Source organism: Salmo salar, chromosome ssa23 (assembly GCF_905237065.1).
Source record: "Salmo salar chromosome ssa23, Ssal_v3.1, whole genome shotgun sequence".
NCBI classification, from domain to species: Eukaryota; Metazoa; Chordata; class Actinopteri; order Salmoniformes; family Salmonidae; genus Salmo; species Salmo salar.
Window position 1 is genome coordinate 39,581,993 of NC_059464.1, and position 25,013 is coordinate 39,607,005.

Consider the following 25,013-nt stretch of genomic DNA (forward strand, 5'->3'; position numbering starts at 1 on the left):
GAAAGATATTAGTTGTTTTTAGCCTTGCTAAACCTTTGAAAATGACCCAGTAGTGTGAGAATGTACTACGGTGCCCCTACTCATACATACATTCATAGTTGGTCATATGCAGACATACACTATCATTTTGTAAGCTGTAAGAACATGAGCCTGGTCCTAGACTGTCTTCTGGTTTACACATTTCCCCATGTGTACAACATCTACATTAGTGATGCAACGATATGACATTTTTGGACGATACCGATATCCAATATTTTACTTGCCAAAAAAAAGATACCGATTACCAATATAAAAAAATGTTGCGGCCTTTTAATCATTCTAGTACAGTTAAATAGTTAACACACACACGTAGACGCAGTGGTCTAATGCACTGCATCTCAGTGCAAGAGGCGTCACTACAGTCCCACGTTCAAATCCAGGCTGTATCACATCCGGCCGTGATTGGGAGTCCCATAGGGATGAAGTTGAAGTTTACACACACACACACACACACACACACACACACACACACACACACACACACACACACACACTGACCAAAAAGTTATTTTGTTGGAATTTACATATGTCCCCATTACCAGTAAAACATAATCAAAACTTATTTCTTTCACTTACTTTCTGTGCTGTTTCGTAATCTGTTTCAGTAGCTATATAGTTAGCTAGCTAACTATATAGCTAGATGTCATCATCTAAAATAACCCTAATTTATAAGACAGTTCTTATTTGATTAATGGTGGGTCGGACCCATCTATGTTAAGCTAGCCACAATAAGGATTAGCCACAATAGTGGACTTTGCGATTAACCTTCAAAATAAAAGTATGGCATAATTATACTATTTGTATTCATTTGCATCACTGTCAATGACATACTTTCATTTTGAAAGCAACCCGCAAATTCCACTATTGTGCCTAATCCTTATTGTGGCTAGCTTCACAACACATTTTTATTTTTTTATTTCACCTTTATTTAACCAGGTAGGCTACTTGAGAACAAGTTCTCATTTGCAACTGCGACTTGGCCAAGATAAAGCATAGCAGTTAGACACATACAACAACACAGAGTTACACATGGAATAAACAAAACATACAGTCAATAATACAGTAGATCAAAAAGAAAACGAAAAGTCTATATACAGTGCAAATGAGGTAAGATAAGGGAGTTAAGGCAATAAATAGGCCATGGTGGCGAAGTAATTACAATATCGCAATTAAACACTGGAATGGTAGATGTGCAGAAGATGAATGTGCAAGTAGAGATACTGGGGTGCAAAGGAGCAAGATAAATAAATAAATACAGTATGGGGATGAGGTAGATAGATGGGCTGTTTACAGATGGGCTATGTACAGGTGCAGTGATCTGTGAGCTGCTCTGACAGCTGGTGCTTAAAGCTAGTGATGGAGATATGAGTCTCCAGCTTCAGTGATTTTTGCAGTTCGTTCCAGTCATTGGCAGCAGAGAACTGGAAGGAAAGGCGACCAAATGAGGAATTGGCTTTGGGGGTGACCAGTGAGATATACCTGCTGGAGCGCTGCTACGAGTGGGTGCTGCTATGGTGACCAGTGAGCTGAGATAAGGTGGGGCTTTACCTAGCGGAGGCTTGTAGATAACCTGTGGCCAGTGGGTTTGGCGACGAGTATGAAGCGAGGGCCAACCAACGAGAGCGTACAGGTCGCAGTGGTGGGTAGTGTATGGGGCTTTGGTGACAAAACGGATGGAACTGTGATAGACTGCATCCAATTTGTTGAGTAGAGTGTTGGAGGCTATTTTATAGATGACATCGCCGAAGTCGAGGATCGGTAGGATGGTCAGTTTTACGAGGGTATGTTTGGCAGCATGAGTGAAAGATGCTTTGTTGCGATATAGGAAGCCAATTCTAGATTTAATTTTGGATTGGAGATGCTTAATGTGAGTCTGGAAGGAGAGTTTACAGTCTAACCAGACACCTAGGTATTTGTAGTTGTCCACGTATTCTAAGTCAGAGCCGTCCAGAATAGTGATGCTGGACGGTCGGGCAGGTGCGGGCCAGAAGTATACAGAATGGTGTCGTCTGCGTAGAGGTGGATCAGAGAATCACCAGCAGTAAGAGCGACATCATTGATGTATACAGAGAAGAGAGTCGGCCCGAGAATTGAACCCTGTGGCACCCCATAGAGACTGCCAGAGGTCCGGACAACAGGCCCTCCGATTTGACACACTGAACTCTATCTGAGAAGTAATTGTTAAACCAGGCGAGGCAATCATTTGAGAAACCAAGGCTGTTGAGTCTGCCAATAAGAATGTGGTGATTGACAGAGTCAAAAGCCTTGGCCAGGTCAATGAATACAGCTGCACAGTAATGTCTCTTATCGATGGCGGTTATGATGACGTTTAGGACCTTGAGCGTGGCTGAGGTGCACCCATGACCAGCTCTGAAACCAGATTGCATAACGGAGAAGGTACGGTGGGATTCGAAATGGTCGGAAATCTGTTTGTTAACTTGGCTTTCGAAGACCTTAGAAAGACAGGGTAGGATAGATATAGGTCTGTAGCAGTTTGTGTCTAGAGTGTCACCCCCTTTGAAGAGGGGGATGACCGCGGCAGCTTTCCAATCTTTGGGAATCTCAGACGATATGAAAGAGAGGTTGAACAGGCTAGTAATAGGGGTTGCAACAATTTCGGCAGATAATTTTAGAAAGAGAGGGTCCAGATTGTCTAGCCCGGCTGATTTGTAGGGTTCCAAACATCAGCTATCTGGATTTGGGTGAAGGAGAAATGGTGGGGGCTTGGGCGGGTTGCTGTGGAGGGTGCCGGGCAGCTGACCGGGGTAGGAGTAGTCAGGTGGAAAGCATGGCTAGCCATAGAGAAATGCTTATAGCGGATTTATCGGTGGTAACAGTGTTTCCTAGCCTCAGAGCAGTGGGCAGCTGGGAGGAGGTGCTCTTATTCTCCATGGACTTTACAGTGTCCCAGAACATTTTGAAATTTGTACTACAGATGCAGATTTCTGTTTGAAAAAGCTAGCCTTAGCTTTCCTAACTGCCTGTGTATATTCGATGCTATTGCAGAATGCCACAGGATGTTTTTGTGCTGGTCAAGGGCAGACAGGTCTGGAGTGAACCAAGGACTATATCTTTTCCTTGTTCAATTTTTTTTGAATGGGGCATGCTTATTTAAGATGGTGAGGAAGGCACTTTTAAAGAATAACCAGGCTTCCTCTACTGACGGGATGAGGCCAATGTCATTCCAGGATACCCCGGCCAGATAGATTAGAAAGGCCTGCTCGCAGAAGTGTTTTAGGGTGTGTTTGACAGTGATGAGGGGTGGTCATTTGGTCGCAGACCCATTACGGATACAGGCAATGAGGCAGTGATCACTGAGATCTTCATTGAAAACAGCAGAGGTGTATTTGGAGGGCGAGTTAGTTAGGATGATATCTATGAGGGTGCCCGTGTTTACGGATTTGAGGTTGTACCTGGTAGGTTCATTGATAATTTGTGTGAGATTGAGGGCATCATGCTTAGATTGTAGGATGGCTGGGGTGTTAAGCATGTCCCAGTTTAGGTCACTTAGTAGCACGAGCTAAGAAGATAGATGGTGGGCAAACAATTCACATATGGTGTCGAGGGCACAACTGGGGGCAGAGGGAGGTCTATAGCAAGCGGCAACAGTGAGAGACTCGTTTCTGGAAAGGTGAATTTTTTTAAGTAGAAGCTCTAATTGTTTGGGTACCGACCTGGATAGTAATACAGAACTCTGCAGGCTATCTTTGCAGTAGATTGCAACACCGCCCCAGTCCGGTCGACCCTCACTAGCCAGATGAAGCTAGCTGGCTGCTTATAACTTTAGCTTTGGGCAACAGGGTTAAGTAGCTGGCTAGCTATTTATTTTCATGAACTGAAGTTAAATTTCAATAGGCGAACAACAAGTGGCAACCTAGCTAATACTTACTCACAAGGATTCCTAAATCATTCCTAAATTTCAGGCTGGTTGTATTGGTGCTAGCTAGGTACCAAGCTAATGCTAGCTACCCCAGAAGTTGCGGTCGAAACAAATGATGCTTTATTACCAACGCGATATTGTAAGCACATCGTTCGTGGCCGGTGTTTGCTTGTTTACTGACTTTTTTGTACAGCTTTGACAGTGCTACTGAATCTTTTTTGACACGCAAAGACCCAAATGGCTTTCCATAGTGTGTATGTCGTTAAGCTAATAGCATTGACGCTATTACTGTGTAACTCCGGGTAACATCGGAAAAATAGCACACTTGGTAGTGTTAACCAGTGCTTGACCAGTCGGCGAAAGCCAACATCACCCACAACAGACAACGGTTGATTGTCAAGGGCAATGAATTCCATTATCTTGGCTTTAATGGATTTCGCCTTTGAGTTGTCTCGCTGAAATGTTCTTACTCTTTCAAATGACTGCTTGACTTGGTGACTGCTCGATCCACACAGCAGACATTGTGGGCTAGTTTAGGAATGCTGTGTTGCACATATAGCGCAACATTTTACGTGGCATCATTACTTTATGTACCTTCGTTATATAGGTATGCACGTCAGCTTTGACATCGGTTTTGCACATTGGGCGTTAAACTAGATATCGGCTGATACCGACGTTGCCATTTTTAGCTAATCTCGTCCGATTCCGATATGTTCACCGATATATCGTGCATCCCTATCTAACAAGGTTGGGATCGATTCCATTTTCATGTGTACAACATCTAACATGGTTTGGGTCAATTCCATTTTCATGTGTACAATATCTAACAGGGTTGGGGTGAATTCCTTTTTAACTCCAGTCAATTCAGGAAGTATACTGAAATTCCAAATGGAATTTGGTTAAAATGGAATTAAAATGTTAAAATGGAATTGACCCCAAACCTGTGGCACAGTGTCTCAAATAAATATGTTTTTCAGTCAATTTTACAGACATATCCGAAATATCTTTCGACAAACAAATGGCAAAATTTTCGAAACTGAAGGGAAACTAGCCTGTGTCGTCCTGTGATGTTAAGGGCAGCTGAGAGAGTACTGCTCCCTCTCCTGACTTCATGTTCACTCCCCATTGAGCCACACAAGCCCTGGCCGGGCACTCTTCCCCTGTGGGGTCATTCTCGGAGGGGTCGCCCGACAGTGAGTGGCTTGGGGTCCCACTACGACACCAGCCGTTACCTATTTACTCTGTTAGAACATATTTAGTCCCTTCTAAGATTTTGAAATCTCATTATTGATCAAGAAAGAGGATTCAATCTGGTTTGGTTTGAAACTTTAGTTGAATACCTTTTTTTGGGATGTTGATTGAAAGTTTTCTTTGTGACTATCCAGCAGAACTTGAAATATTTGAACAATTCCCAACCCCCTTCTCTTCAACATATGTGCTAAATCAGGGTCACACAGTGTTTCTTGGCAGTCTTATACAAATCCACAAAAGTATACACCTCACACCCTTATGGGCTTAAAAAAAGAGGACTGTACCATGTCAGATATATATTACATGTTGAGTTTGCATCCCAATATTACACTTTATATACATCACAGAAGACTGAAATATAACAAAACCATTTGAAATAGATTCTTTGAAGTAGATTCTCTACATAAAAACAAAAAAAGTGTATTAATTATGAAATTATTAAAAATATGAATAACTTCGCTCTATTAGGCCATTAGAGGGCGCTTTGGTCATTCGACTGCAGGAAAGGGTTTTAAGTAGGGGTAAAATGGTAGGTGTATTCGAATTGAACCGTTCGGTACAGGGTCCACGGTGCACGGTACGCACTGCGAACCGAACAATACATGAATCATATATTATAGCTAGGAAAATATATATATATTTTATTGTAAAAAAAAAAAATGATTGCATAAACCAATGGCGTATAAATTAACGTGTGAAAAATATCCACATAGTAATAAAGTTGTTTATAGTTGTCTGCAGCTCCGCTCATTAGTTATTTCACTCCAGCGAGAACAGAGCTGAGAGACCGTCATAGCAGCAATTAGCTTATGAAGGAATTAGCAGTTAGCTAAATGCAAAGGAGCAACATGGCGAGCCAGAACTTGAAGACGCCCCAGTATCATTCAGGTCTGCCGTCTGGGAACATTTCGGTTTCCCTGTAAACTATAACTATATGGTGGATAAAATGTCTACAACATGTAGGCTCTGTTCATTGCTGATAGCATATTCGAGTGGCAATACGAGTAACATGACTACTCATTTGCGCCGACATCACCCCAAAGTGCCAATCGGTGGGAATAGGCGAAAAAATGAAACGGCAACCACTTCTCCCCACGGCCTTCAGACAACAATATGCAGCTGACTCCGGTAGGGCTAAAGAAATCAACGCAGCGACAGCAAAATTCATAGCGGCAGATATGAGCCCTTTCTCTGTGGTAGAGAATGCGGGGTTCAGAAACATGTTTAAAGTGATCGAGCCGCGCTTCAATTTTCCTTCCCGTACACATTTTGCCCAGACATGAATACCTGCCTTATACAAAAAAACAACTTGAGAGCGAGTTGTCAGAAACGCGGTCTGTTGCTCTAACAACAGACAGTTGGACGTCTAGAGCTAGATAGAGCTACTTTACTGTAACGGTTCATTTCATTACGGAAGAGTGGGAGATAAAAAGCCATGTCCTTCAAACACGTCCCCTTGAGAGTAGTCACACCAGTGTAAACTTGGGGGAAGAGCTAAGGGAAGTAGTTGCAGTGTGGAAGTTGGAGAGGGATAATGTAACGATTCATGTGACCACTGACAACGCTAGAAATATTGTAAATTCAGTTGCGTTAGCTGGATTGGGGCCACAGACAGGATGCTTTGCTCACGTTATTAATCTAGCATCTCAAAAAGCAATGTCAGTGAATCCAATCTCTCGCCTCCTAGCAAAGATCAGGAAGGTGGTATCCTTCTTTCATAAAACCACATCTGCTGCACATGTTTCAAGACAAACAGGAGATGCTGGAGCTGCCAAACCACAAACTAATCCAAGATGTCCCTACTAGATGGAATTCAAGCCATGACATGGCTGAGAGATACCTTGAGCAGAAAGTTGCGGTGTATTCTACACTGACTGATCAAGCTGTGAGGAAGAATGTCAAAGATATTGTGACTTTGTCTGAAAATTATATAAGACTAGCAGAGGAAGTTATCAAAGTGTGCAAACCTCTCAAAACAGTGAGATAATTCCATCAGTTTCCATGGTCCTGTCTATCAAATGAAATGAAATCTAATTTATTTATAAAGCCCTTCTTACATCAGCTGATATCTCAAAGTGCTGTACAGAAACCCAGCCTAAAACCCCAAACAGCAAGCAATGCAGGTGTAGAAGCACGGTGGCTAGGAAAAACTCCCTAGAAAGGCCAGAACCTAAGAAGAAACCTAGAGAGGAACAAGGCTATGAGGGGTGGCCAGTCCTCTTTTGGCTGTGCCGGGTGGAGATTATAACAGAACATGGCCAAGATATTCAAATGTTCATAGATGACCAGCAGGGTCAAATAATAATAATCACAGTGGATGTCGAGGGTGCAACATGTCAGCACCTCAGGAGTAAATGTCAGTTGGCTTTTCATAGCTGATCATTCAGTGTATCTCTACCGCTCCTGCTGTCTCTAGAGAGTTGAAAACAGTAGGTCTGGGACAGGTAGCACGTCCGGTGAACAGTTGAAACTGGAGCAGCAGCACGGCCAGGTAGTCCTGAGGCATGGTCCTAGGGCTCAGGTCTTCCAAGAGAAAGAAAGAAAGAAAGAAAGAAAGAAAGAAAGAAAGAAAGAAAGAAAGAAAGAAAGAAAGAAAGAAAGAAAGAAAGAAAGAAAGAAAGAAAGAAAGAAAGAAAGAGAATTAGAGAGAGCATACTTAAATTCACACAGGACACCGGATAAGACAGGAGAAATACTCCAGATATAACAGACTGAGCCTAGCCCCCCGACACATAAACTACTGCATCATAAATACTGGAGGCTGAGACAGGAGGGGTCAGAAGACACTGTGGCCCCATCCGATGATACCCCCGGACAGGGTCAAACAGGCAGGATATAACCCCACCCACTTTGCCAAAGCACAGCCCCCACACCACTAGAGGGATATCTCCAACCACCAACTTACCATCCTGAGACAAGGCCGAGTATAGCCCACAAAGATCTCCGCCACGGCACAACCCCTCCTAGGGACGGCATGGAAAGCAGTGATCCTGAAATCAATGGTGGCATCTGATGAAGATGAACCCGCAGTAAGGGATGTCAAGACTGCTATCAGAGTTAACCTGGAGCCTAGATATGCTGACCCTGGTGTCCAAGACTTCTTACACAAGAGCACCGCTGTGGACCCCCGGTTCAAGTCCCTGCTGCACCTGGATGCTGCTCGTCTGAGAGTCTACAATGAACTCACAGCAGAGATCGTGACCAATATACAACAGGTATTGCATTTATTTTGTTTTATTTTGTTAATGTGACATTTATTATTTTATTAATTAGTGATTTTACAATTAATTATAAAGTAATAATTGTAATTGTCATAATAGTGTCTGATGTATATTTCTAACAACAAATCATATTTTTAAAGCCACTTCAGAGATAGTAATTTTCATCTAATTTAATTCTACAGGGTCAAGCCACAGATACCACAGGAGCCAACACCAAAGACGGCAGACAGGGGTTCTCCTCCAGAAAATAAGTCTGCCATGGCTGAGCTTTTTGGGGTGTTGCTCACGACCCAGGAGCAGGGAACCAAGTCAAAGGTCAAGGTCATAGAGGAGGAGGTGACCTCATACAGGGAAGTGGACTGTATTCCCATGGATGCTGATCCACTTACATGGTGGAAGACCAAAGAGTTAATATACCCTCATATTGCCATTTTAGCAAGGCGCTACCTAGCTGTGCCTGGGATCTCTGTCCCTAGCGAGAGGGTATTCTCCACAGCGGCTGACATTGTCACAGCAAGCCGATCTGTGCTCACTGCAGATAATGTGGATAGACTAATCTTCTTAAAGAAAAACTTGGAAATCTGATTAAAATGTTTTTATTTTTTATTTTTGTCAAGTAACCAGTCTTAAGTGGTCCTATTTTGTTTAAGGCACTGCTATGTGACTTAATGTTGATATATGCTGCTGGACTATACACTCTTGTTGAAGTTCTGTTTCAAATGATTATTTTATTTCATGTTATAAGGCAGGCACTGCTGTTTTTTGTTGTCCCTTTGTTTCCAAATGCTCCTGGGAATTCAAGCTACCCATGTTTACTATTATAATAAATCGAAAATCTAAATACCAATTACATATTTCTCAGGCGTTGATTTTGTCGATGTATCGAAACCGTACCGAACCGTGACACCACTGTACCGTATCGTACCGAACCATGAGTTTTGTGAACCTTTTCACCCCTACTTTTAAGACAGTTCAGTATAAAGTTAGGCTTAAACTGCTTCTCCAATGGAAATCCCCGATCACACTTGTAGGCGATCATGGCGACGTTGGCTAGCTAAGCTCATGCGTAGAAACACATAATCGGGTTTAACAGGTCATTTTGCTCCAAACTGTACATGTGCAGGCCATCTAATCAAAGGCACTTCTTTGATAAAAAGTTGTTTTTGATGAAAATCAAAATGTGTCAGTTCGTCAGTTTCACGAGGTTGGAGTAATACCAAGTTCAACTACTTAAGACATTGGCTCAAATCTAGGTTATGCCTTTAGATTTCAAGAAAATGTACATCTGAGGAAGAATGTTTCACTTCTCTCATTGACTTCTCTAAACCCCGGCCTGGTCTGCTTGGTCTGCTTCCCAAGGGTTCCCAGAAGTCTGGTGATGTTGCGCCTCTGGGTTTAGAAACTCTGTACTTTCACTCTCAATACAAGAGAGGGATAGAGCAGCTAGTTGTTTGTCTTGTTCATCCTGGCCTTCACAGCCGTGGCATGCACCATCTGCATCATATGCACACGCATGCACGCACTTATGCAGACACACACATACGCACACACACACATACAGACATGGTTTAGAATTTTCATCATTCAGCACATTCTGCACATTTTGGAGAAGATATGCTAAAAGCATTGTTTTAGTGATTGTTTTGTACTCAGGCTTTCCTAGCGGACAGGAAGATGGAACACACGTGATTCATGTCTGAATTTATGAGAGTGTTTGTTTGGAATGTGTGGAAAAGAGAGGGGAACAAGTGTCACTGAGTTCCTGTTGTTTGGATTGACCTTGACATGGTGACATAATGTGAATAGAATGCAGCCTGTATATGGCAACAACAAGGGAGATCTTGTATACTTTACAGTAGTTTTGCTATAATTAGGCTAGTAAGAGCTCTATTCTGAGTATGCCCTCTCTCATATTAAACATAGTGCCAAACCAAACAGTCCAGGGCTCTGCAACAACAGTCTTCCAGGTCCCTTCTATCAGAGCCCAGAGGTCTGAAAGCTAAACCAGAACAGCACAAACAGATGGCAAACACAGTCAATTTACTACCTTTTTATCTACCCCCCATATCCCAACCATGAGAAAAGAGGGATAAAGGAAACAGATGCCCAAAGAGTAGTATCTATGTTACTCTGCAGTTATTAATGAAGGCCAGAACAATATAAAGTAGTGTGGAGTGCAGCAGGCATTTGTGATTGGTCCATAATCAAGTTATTTCAATTCAGTATGCAAATTTGGAAACTTTTGAACTGGGTAGAATGTATTGTGTGAAAAGAGCAAGACAATGTTAGTATTGCAGTAGCTACATTGTAGTACAATGTTCAGGCCTCTCCTCTGTCAACAGAATTACTTCATGATTCATTTCTCCCCAGGGCCTGTGGTCTTTCACTATGATGCTTTCACATTGCTCAGTGTACTGTGTAAACCTAGTGGTGCCTATTACCAAACTGGCGATCATATAGCCTATGTTGTAACCTAGCCTTAGGACCAATGTTTCCCCTAAGCTGCGCGCGTTAGCGGGAGCCCAGCTCCCCCAGGACTGCTGCAGAAGAAATATCAGCCTGCGCAGAGAAGCACGAGATTGAACTTCACTCAACTTTCTAGTTTTTCCCGTTAGTCAACACTATCAAATTAACTTTTAACAAGGAACACCTGTTAATTGAAATGCGTTCCAGGTGACTACCTAATGAAGCTGGTTGAGAGAATGCCAAGAGTGTGCAAAGCTGTCGTCAAGGCAAAGGGTGGCTACATTGAAGAATCTAAAATCTATTTTGATTTGTTTAACACTTTTTTTGGTTACTACATGAGTCCATGTGTGTTATTTCATAGTTTTGATGTCTTCACTATTATTCTACAATGTATAAAATAGTACAAATAAAGAAAAACCCTTGAATGAGTAGGTGTGTCCAAACTGACTGGTACTGTACATGTAGTGACATGTGAACATTTGTACATTTGTTCATATCCTTTGCTAGTTACTGAGTTATTAGCCCAGTTATAGATTATTTGTAGTCAGCAATGGGGGAGTGATTGCTTCCTACAAGAGCACAACAATCTTTTTTTTTTGTCTTACAGGGCCAGTGTTGTATTTTGAGAGTAGCCAATAGGCAGAGGATAGCATCATTTGTCAGATTTTCTGTAATAATGGTATGGAAATAATGATGCATTGTATTTTGTAAAGTGGTTTCTTGCATCAAACAACACAACAGCATTTTCAGTCACCTACATGTCTGAAGGACAAGTGGATAAACAGGTTAATGTCAAGCCCTACATGTTTTCTTCAATAGTCTCATGGAATGTAGACCTACATTGAACACCACACATTGGCTGCTACTGTAGACTGAATGATAGAACAGCTATTTCCATGTTAAAATGTTATGGGATGCATTTTCTCCATTGTTTTTAATGGTAGGCCACTCAGGTAGGCTTGCATTATGGTTAAATAGCCACAGTAGCCGCCTTGACCACTATTAAAACTAACTTAAACCGAGTACAGCCTCAGTGTTCAGAGTAAACGCACGCCGGAAGTTGCACAGAATTTTCACAACGTTCAAGTTTGCGCTCAGCAGACCTGAAATTTTCTCAGTGAGGAAAATGTTTTGAGGGAACATTGCTTACAACTTATGCTTCATGTTTGCCTATTGTCCAGTAGGTGTACATTAGGTACATTTCAAGGCTATAGATTATAGTCCTCACCATTCCAAAGTGAAAGTCTGTATTTATCAAGGCTTGGCTGGATGAGAGAAGAGTGATACGTCTTTATCTTTGTTCCATGGTGTTGTTTTCATGTTCAGAATAAATGACCAAGAGAGAGGGGAAACGGACAGTGGTATACATCAAAATGTCTACATTCAACTATAAACCAGTGGAGTCTCAAGTCTCTGCAGTTCAATGGGAAAATTGCTATTGTTTTTTTTAAGTTAAATGAATTGTCTGCTAAAAGGTTGAGTTAAATGTTGGTCTCTGCTAAACTCGGTTAAAGTAGGGCATCTTTGTTTTACAGATTATATTACAGATTTTAATAGTCACATTTACAGGGCTGCAGATGTAATTACATGGTACAGTGAAATTCTTAAACTCCGAGCACCAACAATGCAGGACAAGGTAATGTCTCTAGTGTGGAGGGAAGGAGGAGAAGTGATGTTTGCCAGAAACACTACCTCTACTAGCAGACACACAGTTGACAGATTAGAGAGATAAAGACTTGGGCGTCTGGAGATTAAACGTAGATGACAGACGTTCCCAAGAGCTTAATCCCACCAACAGAAATATGCTCTTGGTGGGAATTATAATGATCATCCCAATTCCTGAATGGAGGTGTTTTCAGAAGTAACAGTCTTATTCGTATCCTGTGCTGTTACTCAGTAGGGGATATTTGGACACTTCACAACAAAGTTGCTTTGATCACATGTTGGTAGCTTTTAGCATGAATCTTGGCAATGGGGCTTGAAAGGCCAACAGTTAGAGCGTGAAGTCCTCTATTTTCCAACAACCCAGAATATTTAAGCAAATATGTCATCAGGGAATCTGATATGCTCATTGTGTGGAATGTCATCCCTGCTAGAGTAATCAGTTGTCTGAAACTCGACTCTTAGCACCCAATGGGCATCCTCCGTTTGACTTGTGACACCTGGAATGCTGTCATCAATTAGGGAATGTCTCAGAGATTGATCGTAGTCTATATGACTATTGGGGGGGAAGTAATGTGATTATTGTGACTAGCCTGATATTTCGACCAGGGAGATTACTCTTAAACACATTACAATGAGCAATTGAGTTTGGTTTGTACTAAAGTCTCAGCATGCATCTCTAAAAGAAACAGCTGTTCCTACAATATTGTTGTACCTCTTCCTGTTGTCACACCTGCAGTTGCACAGGTCATCCTCCCTGCAATGTCACATCCCCACAGGAAAGAGATCGAAGGTCCACACACACACAGATAGACACACACACACAGACAGACACACACACAGACATACAGTTTGATAGAAACACACATACAGAGTTTGTATTTGCACGCACAGATACACATTGAGGTGAAATAAGGTCACTGAACGTGACGCTGCTTGGGGAGAACTAGGTGGATGTGGTGTTAATAGCTTGAAAAAGGGCAGCAGGGGGGTTAACACTGACAGTTGCTGACGATATCTCCAATTGTTGTTGCCACTTGGTGGAAACTGGGGTCCCAGGGGAGGATTTGACATAGAATGGTGTTCTCAGTCTATGGTATCTCTTCACCCACCAGTGTCCCCCTCTCATAATCCAATTACACTCCATTCAATCAACGGCACCTCAGCTTCACTGAGCGATAACAGCCTCTTCACGCTGGGCTTGAGCCCAGGGGTTCTGCTATCCCCAAATACTGTAGCACCAAACAAACAGTCCTGCGCTTCAAAAAGGGAAAACCATGACCTTCATTAGTCATCGAGAAGATGGTCCCCTTCCAAGAACGACAGTATGGTTCCTCACTTGTATGGCTGAAAGCCCCAATTTTCTCACTGGATATTGGTACCTTAGTTTATTAGCTGCGACGTCCTTACATTTCATATGACCTCCCTTCTCTTTCCAGCCCAATATTGGTCACCTTGGCATCCCCCACGGACCATCAGGAGAGAAGGTGGCAGTCGTTGCTGTGGACGACTGCGACATCGCCATGGCAATTGGCTTTGGTGGCCAGATCGGGAACTACTCTTGTGCCGCCCAGGGCATACAGACAGGACAGAAGAAGTGAGTGCAGTCTCATAGGGTTTATCCAGCCACCTGTCGGACCAATCTTAGCTTTTCTCCCCTCAAGTGGAAAGTGACAGCAATTGACCATTTGGTTTCCCATATTACATCTTAGCAAGTTCTCATGCAGTAGACATAAAACCTACATCAGTATTAGCATGTCCTATTCACTTCTTAACCTCGTGATTCTTTATTCTTATGCAAATGCCCATATCTAAATGTGTTTCTTATTCAAATGTAAATCGCCCCCTGCTAGGGAAAAGGTTGTTGGGTATTAGTAAATCACAAGATTTGACAATAGAGGGCATTTTGTTATATGCGAGCAGTGCATTTTTTTCATAACTTATGAGTTCAGGTTACGCCAGCATTGGTCCCACTAAACAGTGGAGGTTTTGATGCAGGGGTAAAGTAGTTGTAAGAGGCTTGATCAGCCTTTCTCTTTGCCTTTTGGTTTGTGTGTTGAGTCACAATGTTAATAACAATGTTCTAGTGTGGTTGTAGCGTGATTGGTGCACTGTAATGTCAATCAGAGAATCATATTCATAACAAAAGGTCTTGACTCTCCACTCAGAATCAGACCCAGTTGATGGTTGTTCTATGATGTCCATCTCTAGGTCTCTGGACCTGACCGGTCCACTACTTCTGGGCGGTGTTCCCAACCTGCCGGAGGATTTCCCCGTCCGGAACCGAGACTTTGTGGGCTGCATGAGAGACCTGACTATAGACAGCAAGCCTGTGGACATGGCCAGTTATGTGGCCAACAATGGCACGGCCGCAGGTCTGTTCTAATCCTCGCATGTGTGATATTCATTTGATAGTTGTCATCTGTAGCTTAGTTGGTAGAGCATGGTGCTTGTAACGCCAGGATAGTGGGTTCGATTCTTGGGACAACCCTGAATGTACAATGTATGCACCCATGACTAAGTTGCTTTGGATAAAAGCGTCTGCTAAATGGCATATTTCAACGTATTAGTTAGATATTTTTGTCTAACCCTATTGATTCCACTGATTATCATAAGCCTGTATTACATGTCTGTATTCAGGGTGCGCAGCGAAGAAGGACTTCTGCACTCAACATGTGTGTCTGAATGGAGGAGTCTGTGTGAACAAGTGGAGCACGTACAGCTGTGGCTGTCCCCTGGGTTACGGAGGGAAGAACTGTGAACAAGGTAAAGGATTTTAGGAAAAGTGTATTGGATATATTTTTGGGGGGTTTCCTGTACGGTTGTGTGTCAGTCTGCATATCCTGCATGTGTGTGTGCATGTGCCCTGGGTGTATGTAGCTATGTGTTTTATTGTGTGTCTCATAATTAATGGAGTTCAAAAAGTTTCAGTCACGCTCTTCAAGGCTAGCGGTGAGTAAACAGACAAGGTCAATGTGGACAAGTTTCCTGAATCTCCACATTCCTACATTCCACATAAACACTGACCCTACCTCTGGACCTGTTGGAGTACTTTACTAATGCATCCTTCCATCCCTGCCTGCTTGAGGTAATCACAGATGTCAACTGGCCTTATTGGTGGAAGTAATAGACTGATGGTAACCTGGTTTTCACCTATCCTTAAGGAAGGAAGGAAGGATTTTTAAAAGTATTTACACTTGGCCCAGGTCCAAATGACCACTATTACATATAATTGGTGATCTGATTATTACCCAGAAGCATTATGGTGCAGTCAGTGGTACTTGTCAGTTGCAATGCTTGTTTTTATGTCTATAGTTGACTAATGCAGTATATAGAGGTAGGAGAGCAATTCATAGTTTATGGTTGTCACGTCCTGACCATGGTAAGCTGTTATTTTCTATGGTAGAGTAGGTCAGGGCATGACAGGGGGGTTTATTCTATGTGTTCTATTTCTATGTTGTTAGGTTCTAGTTTTTGTTTTTCTATGTTGGTTTGTTTGAGATGATCTCCAATTAGAGGCAGCTGGTCCTCGTTGTCTCTAATTGGAGATCATACTTAAGTAGGGGTTTTTCTACCTGGGTTTTGTGGGTAATTATTTTTGAGTAGTGGTTGTTTCACCTCTGCGTCACGGTTTGTTTTGTTCATTCAGTTTATTTATGTATTGCATAGTTTCACAGAGTAAATAAAATGCGGAACGACACACACGCTGCACCTTGGTCCTCTTCTTCCTACGACAGCAGACCATAGTCCCTGTGCCCAAGAACACAAAGGCAAGCAGCCTAAATGACTACAGACCCGTAGCACTCACGTCCGTAGCCATGAAGTGCTTTGAAAGGCTAGTAATGGCTCACATCAACACCATTATCCTAGAATCCCTAGACCCACTCCAATTTGCATACCGCCAAAACAAATCCACAGATGATGCAATCTCTATTTCACTCCATACTGCCCTTTCCCACCTGGACAAAAGGAACACCTACGTGAGAATGCTATTCATTGACTACAGCTCAGCGTTCAACACCATAGTACCCTCAGAGCTCATCACTAAGCTAAGGATCCTGGGACTAAACACCTCCCTCTGCAACTGGATCCTGGACTTCCTGACGGGCCGCCCCCAGGTGGTGAGGGTAGGTAGCAACACATCTGCCACACTGATCCTCAACACTGGAGCTCCCCAGGGGTGCGTGCTCAGTCCCCTCCTGTACTCCCTGTTCACCCACGACTGCATGGCCAGGCACGACTCCAACACCATCATTAAGTTTGCTGACGACACAACAGTGGTAGGCCTGATCACCGACAACGACGAGACAGCCTATAGGGAGGAGGTCAGAGACCTGGCCAGGTGGTGCCAGAATAACAACATATCCCTCAACGTAACCAAGACTAAGGAGATGATTGTGGACTACAGGAAAGGAGGACCCATTCTCATCAACGAGGCTGTAGTGGAGCAGGTTGAGAGCTTCAAGTTCCTTGGTGTCCACATCACCAACAAACTAGAATGGTCCAAACATACCAAGACAGTCGTGAAGAGGGCACGACAAAGCCTATTCCCCCTCATGAAACTAAAAGATTTGTCATGGGTCCTCAGATCCTGAAAAGGTTCTTCAGCTGCAACATCGAGAGCATCCTGACTGGTTGCATCACTGCCTGGTACGGCAATTGCTCTGCCTCCGACCGCAAGGCACTACAGATGGTAGTGCGTACGTCCCAGTACATCACTGGGGCTAAGCTGCCTGCCATCCAGGACCTCTACACCGGGCAGTGTCAGAGGAAGGCCCTTTAAATTGTCAAAGACCCCAGCCACCCCAGTCATAGACTGTTCTCTCTACTACTGCATGGCAAGCTGTACCGGAGTGCCAAGTCTAGGACAAAAAGGCTTCTCAACAGTTTTTACCCCCAAGCCATAAGTCTCCTGAACAGGTAATCAAATGGCTACCCGGACTACTTGCATTGTGTGCCCCCCCACCCCTGTTTTACACTGCTGGTACTCTCTGTTTATCATATATGCCTCAATTGACCCAACCAACCGGTGCCTGTATATAGCCTCGCTACTGTTATTTTTCATTGTCTTTTTACTGTTGTTTTTATTTCTTTACTTACCCATTGTTCACCTAATACCTTTTTTGCACTGTGGCTAGAGCCTGTAAGTAAACATTTCACTGTATAATACTGTTGTATTCTGCGCACGTGACAAATAAGATTTGATTTGATTTGATTTTTGACTCCAGGATTCTGGCCTTCTAGGCAGAGTTGCAAAGAAAAAGCCATATCTCAGACTGGCCAAAAAAAGAAAATATTAAGATGCCTAGAAGGTCAGCATCCCAGAGTCCCCTCTTCACTGTTGACGTTGAGACTGGTTTCCATGGATAATCCAACTAGGCTCGTAATTTAACAATTGTATTTGTATTTCCAGATTGCATACAAGTTTGTTACTAAGGCACATGAAAGTTTACATGTTCCAGAAGGCATTTCTGCCCCAGAAACAAATTTTGATAAAATATCTAAGTTTACATACAAATTGCACTACTGTGAGTCACATTTGTATATCATTAATTGTCAATCCTTGCATCCATAGCTCTTTCTATGAATTTGTGAGTGATTAAATTACATGGGGTGGGAGATTATTTAAAAAAAAAGTTACTTTAACTATAGGTACCATAGATCTGAGCAAAATAGCTGTAAGTAGCAGTAGAAGTTTTGTTGTCAATTAGGGTAGGGATGGTAGGGTAGGGGTGATTAGAAATTATGCAGACAATGATAGATAGATCCTTCAATCTATCTGTAATATTAAAGCTGATCTACCCCCCACCCCAAAATTAAATAAATAAAACATGTCAAATAGCTTTATTTTTTCAGAAGGCTTAGTTTGACCCAATTTATAGAAGCACCTTAAAAGGACACAGTGAGTGTAAACTCTGTTGCAACCAATGACCTGGTGGGATGTCTCTATATGTCTCAGGTTAATCTAGGTGTGTCCACGTGTGTTTCTCAATCTCATCAAAATCAATGTTCTTACAAGAATGTGATACTGAAGATTTGTGTGTTTGTACAGTATGTACATTTTTCAAATGTTGTTACGTTACAGCCTTATTCTAAAATTTATTAAATAGTTTTTTTCCCCCCTCGTCAATCTACACAAAAAAAAAACATAATGACAAAGCAAAAACAGGTTTTTAGAAATGTTTGCAAACTTTGGCAGCGATTACAGCCTCGAGCCTCCTTGGGTATGACGCTACAAGCTTGGCACACCTGTATTGGGGAATTTCTCCCAATTCTTCTCTGCAGATTCTCTCAAGCTCTGTCAGGTTGGATGCGTAGCATCGCTGCACAGCTATTTTCAGGTCTCTCCAAACATGTGAGATCGGGTTGAAGTCCGGGCTCTGGCTGGGCGACTCAAGGATGTTCAGAGACCTGTCCCGAAGCCACTCCTGCGTTGTCTTGGCTGTGTGCTTAGGGTCGTTGTCCTGTTGGAAGGTGAACCTTCGCCCCAATCTGGAGCAGGTTTTCATCAAAGATCTCTCTGTACTTTGCTCCGTCCATCTTTTCCTCGATCCTGACTAGTCTCCCAGTCCCTGTCGCTGAAAAACATCCCTACAGCATAATGCTGCTACCACCATGCTTCATTGTAGGGATGGTGTCAGGTTTCCTCCAGAGTTCAATCTTGGTTTCATCAGACCAGAGAATCTTGTTTCTCATGGTCTGAGAGTCCTTTAGGTGCCTTTTGGCAAACTCCAAGTGGGCTGTCATGTGCCTTTTACTGAGGAGTGGCATCCATCTAGCCATAAAAGCCTGATTGGTAGGAGTGCTGCAGAGATCCTTGTCCATCTGGAAGGTTCTGCCATCACCACAGAGAAACTCTGGAGCTCTGTCAGAGTGACCGTCAGGTCCTTGGTCACCTCCCTGACCAAGGCCCTTCTCCCCCGATTGCTCAGTTTGGCGGTCAGCTCTAAGAAAAGTATTGGTGGTTCCACACTTCTTCCATTTAATAATGATGGAGGCCAATGTGTTCTTGGGGACCCTCAATGCTGCACAATGTTTCGGTACCTTTCCCCAGATCTGTTCTCTCGAAACAATCCTGTCTCGGAGCTCTACGGACAATTTCTTTGACCTCATGGCTCTGACATGCACTGTCAACTGTGGGACCTTATTTAGACAGGGGTGTGCCTTTCCAAATCATGTCCAATCAATTGAATTTACCACAGGTGGACTCCAATCAAGTTGTGGAAACATCTCAAGGATGATCAATGGAAACAGGATGCACCTGAGCTCAATTTAGAGTCTCATAGCAAAGGGTCTGAATTCTTATGTAAATAAGGTATAATGTGGAAAAAGTCAAGGGGTCTGAAAACTTTACGAATGCACTGTATAACAAACAGTTTCATGATTGTGAATCACAATAATAGGGTCATTCCACCGATTCGGAGCCTTTTGAGAAGTAAAACTTTGGATTTCACCTCATTTTTACATTCTGTCATTTTACATGTTCAACCATAAAAAAAACGAGTTTTCTCATCTCAAGAGATTAAATGAAAAAAGTACTATAGTAAGTGCCTATTAAGTGCCAAATAAAGTAACAGGGTTGACCGTAACAGGGATGACCATTTCTTATTAAATCAGCCAACATGGAAACATGTTGTGTGCAATAGGGAGTGGCAATTGAAGGCAAGCTTCACAAAAAAAAGGAAATTGTTAAACATTTCTAGCTTGTCTATCTATGAGTAACGGGGTTGACAAGTTATGCTCAACCGGCTCAGTTTTCCACCACAAAACACCAGGAAATGGCCAAAAAGAGTAGAAACAGCTCACCTGCTTTTGACTGTTATATGTTCAATCTTTCTTTAGATTTTTTTTTCCTTTTTAAGGAATAGTTTCACCACATTAAAACAAGAGTTCAGGTCACTTAACAGGGTTAACCTTAAAGGACAGATGTAAGTAAATCAGTAATCACAAAATAATTATAATCTTCAGAAATTACTTTGTCAAAACAACAAAATAACTAGGGCTTTACAATGATGGTGAAACCTGGAGAAATGTTGTTATTAAGTGGTTTAATAAAATCTTCCTAGAAGTGACACAGGGTTGATGGAGAGACATGTCAAAATGCTGAACATTGGCACTTTAGCAAGCCTTTATTCATAAAAAAAATCACATTTATTGAGTTGTCCTTGTGGTCTATATTAAAGGGCACTTAATTTAATATAACAGGCTTTTAAATTTCAATATTGGTTTACAATTTCTACTTACAGTATCAAAGTGACGCAAAAGGCACTCATTTCGTGGAACGACCCATCAATCACCATTTCACGGGAAGCAATGAACAAGTACAGACTCTATCCACAACTTTTACTGCTGAGCTCATCGTCTGCAAGACCATACACACAGAAGAACTACCTGTATGGCAATGATGTAATGATAGCCCCTGGATGTGTTGCCATGGATTTGTAGTCAGGATTTAGTCAGGCTGTTTGGAACAAGCCTAGAAAGGACCTAGTCAATAAGTAAAAGTTTACTTGTATTCATTTTACTCTTGTTGGTTCTCCAACTGAAGTGTCCCTATCTGTTTCCCTTCCTCCAGTCATGCCCTCCCCGCAACACTTTGACGGCCATGCCCTGGTGTGGTGGCGAGAGCCAGAGGTCACCATCAGTGTGCCCTGGTACATGGGCTTGATGTTCAGAACCAGGCAGAGCTCTGGCACCCTGCTGCAGGCCAACGCTGGGGACTTCTCCAAGATACACCTTCTGGTGAGTGGAGCCGGGTAGCCCAGAGCCTACACAACACCCAGGGCCTTCCTCCATGTTATTAATGCTGGGTAAAGGCTAAGCTAATGCTATGATACGGCTAAGCTAATGCTATGATAAGGTTAAGCTAATGCTATGATAGCTAATGCTATGATAAGGTTAAGCTAATGCTATGATAAGGTTAAGCTAATATGCTGGCGTTAAATGACTCAAATTCATCTTCTCTCTTTCTTGTCACCCCCCCTTTCTCTCATGTCACCCTCCTCTCTCCCTCTTTCTCTGCCTTCCATCTGCTTTCTCTCACCATCTTCCTGACTCCAGATCAGCGGCAAACATGTGCGTTTCCAGGTGTTCCTGGGGGTGAAGCGGGTTGCCCTGCTGGACTTCTTTCAGGTCAGGGTGAATGACGGGGAGTGGCACCACGTCCTGGTGGAGCTGAAGACTATCAAAGATGGGAAGGACATCAAATACATGGCCCTGGTATCACTGGACTACGGCATGTTCCAGGTACTCACTGCCTCACTGGCTGGCAGCACCATATTTGTGTGTTCTGTACTAGTGTTTGTGAATGTAATGGATGATCTAGTGTAATATCGTATGTATGCACAATACACATGGTCTCTGCAAGTGTTCTATGGGTGGGTGCGTTCCACAGAGGTCAGTGGAGATAGGCAACAAGCTGCCAGGTCTGAGGCTGAGGAGTCTGTTTGTGGGGGGGCTGAGGAAGAAGGATGGGACGGTCCAGAGTGGACTCAAGGGCTGCATGCAGGTGAGCCTCACACACACCATGTAACTGTACCGTACTCATCTTTAGAAAGCAAAATCAGTCAACACCAACACAGCACTGATGGTCCTCTACTCTCCTATGTTGCCAGGGCGTGCGGATGGGCGAGACGTCCACCAACCTGGCCAACGTCAACATGCTTCAGGGTCAGAAGGTCAGAGTGGAGGATGGTTGTGAGGTGGTCAACCCCTGCACCCCTAACGTCTGCCCTGAGCACAGCCGCTGCACCGACAACTGGAGCTCACACACCTGCATGTGCCTACCCGGTAAGCCCCCTGGATGGGACCCACTAAAATTGACATTTCACTTCCTTATATTATAAAATATATTTTACCAAGACAAATATGATTCATCATGTTCTGAATCGTTCAGTCTGGTCTTTATCCGTCATTTCATAAAAATAAAAAAAAATGTTGACCTTTTATTTAACCATTTCATTGACAGTATATCCAAATAGTCAGATTTCGTAACCGAATACGTCCGATAATAAGCACCGAGCTCTGTTGACATGGCGGTACAGGTTTCTCATAATAACCTTTTGAGGATTAATATGAAAAGTGTATACTCAAATATGAAAATACTACATGTCATGTCTCAAAATCGATATCCATCTTACCTCTATATTGTTTTATGTCCTGCGGGGTTCAAGAAGAAAGATGAAGAGTTCAACAGGTTTTTTCTCTGGCCTCCATTGATTTAATCACCCTAATTCTAGCCATCTGTAACAAGCGTCATTGTAGGTAGACCAAAATGCAGCGGGTATATTTATCATCTTCTTTTATTGAAGGAAAAACAAAACACTTACACAAAACAAACGACGAAAACAGTCCCGTAAGGTGCACAGACTAAACAGGAAACAACCACCCACAAACACAAGTGAAAACACACACAACTAAATATGGCCTCCAATCAGAGATAACAACAAACAGCTGCCTCTGATTGGAGGTCATTGACAAAACTAACATAGACGTAGAAAAACTAGAAAAACCCCATAGAAATAGAAAACATAGAACATTAACCAAAAACCCCGAAACACACTAAACAAACACCCCCTGCCACGCCCTGACCAAACTACAATAACAAACAACCCCTTTTACTGGTCAGGACGTGACACCATCCTACAAGGGTAAAAACTCCAAGAACTTTTGAACGGATTATGATAGAGACATGGGGTTTGGACCATTGGTTGTTTTAGAGGATTATTCACCCATTGTTCAAACGATGCATTAATATAATTTTTTCCCAGGGTACTTTGGGAGGGACTGTGTGGACGCATGTTTTCTGAATCCCTGTCAGCATGTGTCCACCTGCGTCCACCAGCCCAGCTCCCCCCACGGCTACGGCTGCCAGTGTGGTCACAACTCCTACGGACAATACTGCCAGAACAAGTGAGTACCAACACTGATCTAAGGACAGTTTACTTTTTTTAGTTTTTGTCTTTTTAGATTCCGTTTTTTTAAACCCCCACCTGCTGTGAGTCAGTGCCAGTTCTGATGTTTCTGGAAAACAATTCACTTTGTTTCAGAGCTTACCCCAGTAACCCCACTTCACCCCTACCGTACCACGCAGCACATTCCATCAACCTCTGTAGTAATTTGGTTTTGTAAACTGTTGCCCCTTGGCTTTGGTACTCGTTGGCGTTAAACAGATTTATAGTAGTTTTGGCTTAGCATATTTCAACTCCCTAATGATTTGCTCATGGTTTTCATCGGTGCATCCTTGCTTGCTATGATAAATAGGTTTCTAAGTGGAATAACACATAGTTCTGTTGTTGTCCAGAGCCAACCTGCCCTGTGCTCGCGGATGGTGGGGGAACCCTATCTGTGGCCCATGTAACTGTGATGTCAGCAAAGGTTTCAATCGAGACTGCAACAAGACCACTGGGGAGTGCAGCTGTAAGGTACGGAAAAGTATTAACCACACGTAGTCTCATCTGGGCATGTGTTCTAGCTGTCCCCATTCCCTCCTGTATTGCTTGCTCAGTTCACGCTCTCTCCTGCCTTCAGGATAACTACTACCGGCCCGAGGGAGGGGACACTTGCTACTCCTGTGAGTGTTTCCAGCTTGGCGCCATGTCGCGCTCTTGCCACCCCCACACGGGCCAGTGTCAGTGCAGGACCGGCGTGATCGGGCGCCAGTGTAACCGCTGTGACAACCCCTTTGCCGAGGTCACCTCCAGCGGGTGCATGGGTAAGGATCTTACTAACTCTTACTAACGCGTCTTACCATCTCATTCGCTCCCTGACCCTAACCGTAACCCTTACTAACTCATTCGCTCCCTGACCCTGATCCTAACTCATTAGCTCCCTGACCCCAACCCTTACTAACTCATTGGCTCCCTGACCCTGATCCTGACCCTAACTCATTAGCTCCCTGACCCTAACTCTTACTAACTCATTGGCTCCCTGACCCTAACTCATTAGCTCCCTGACCCTAAACCTTACTAACTCATTGGCTCCCTGATCCTGACCCTAACTCATTAGCTCCCTGATCCTGATCCTGACCCTAACCCCAACCCTTACTAATTCATTGGCTCCCTGACCCTGATCCTGACCCTAACTCATTAGCTCCCTGACCCTAAACCTTACTAACTCATTGGCTCCCTGATCCTGACTCTAACTCATTAGCTCCCTGACCCTAACCCTTACTAACTCATTGGCTTCCTGATCCTGACCCTAACTCATTAGCTCCCTGACCCTAAACCTTACTAACTCATTGGCTCCCTGATCCTGACTCTAACTCATTAACTCCCTGACCCTAACCCTTACTAACTCATTGGCTCCCTGATCTTGACCCTAACTCATTAGCTCCCTGACCCCAACCCTTACTAACTCATTGGCTCCCTGACCCTGATCCTGACCCTAACTCATTAGCTCCCTGACCCTGATCCTGACCCTAACCCCAACCCTTACTAAATCATTGGCTCCCTGACCCTAACCCTTACTAAATCATTGGCTCCCTGACCCTAACT

At 43.2% G+C, this 25,013-nt stretch overlaps 1 protein-coding gene across 1 annotated transcript in view; it reads left to right on the top strand.

Moving 5' to 3' along the window:
* The window catches only part of LOC106584596 (cadherin EGF LAG seven-pass G-type receptor 1), a 90,861-nt gene that overhangs the window by 46,342 nt on the left and 19,506 nt on the right, over positions 1-25,013 (top strand). The window contains 10 exon segments of the mRNA XM_014170067.2: positions 13,959-14,116; positions 14,731-14,894; positions 15,160-15,285; positions 21,095-21,261; positions 21,580-21,765; positions 21,914-22,027; positions 22,134-22,308; positions 23,289-23,430; positions 23,822-23,942; positions 24,049-24,232. Of these exon segments, the coding sequence (XP_014025542.2) occupies positions 13,959-14,116; positions 14,731-14,894; positions 15,160-15,285; positions 21,095-21,261; positions 21,580-21,765; positions 21,914-22,027; positions 22,134-22,308; positions 23,289-23,430; positions 23,822-23,942; positions 24,049-24,232 (1,537 nt within the window).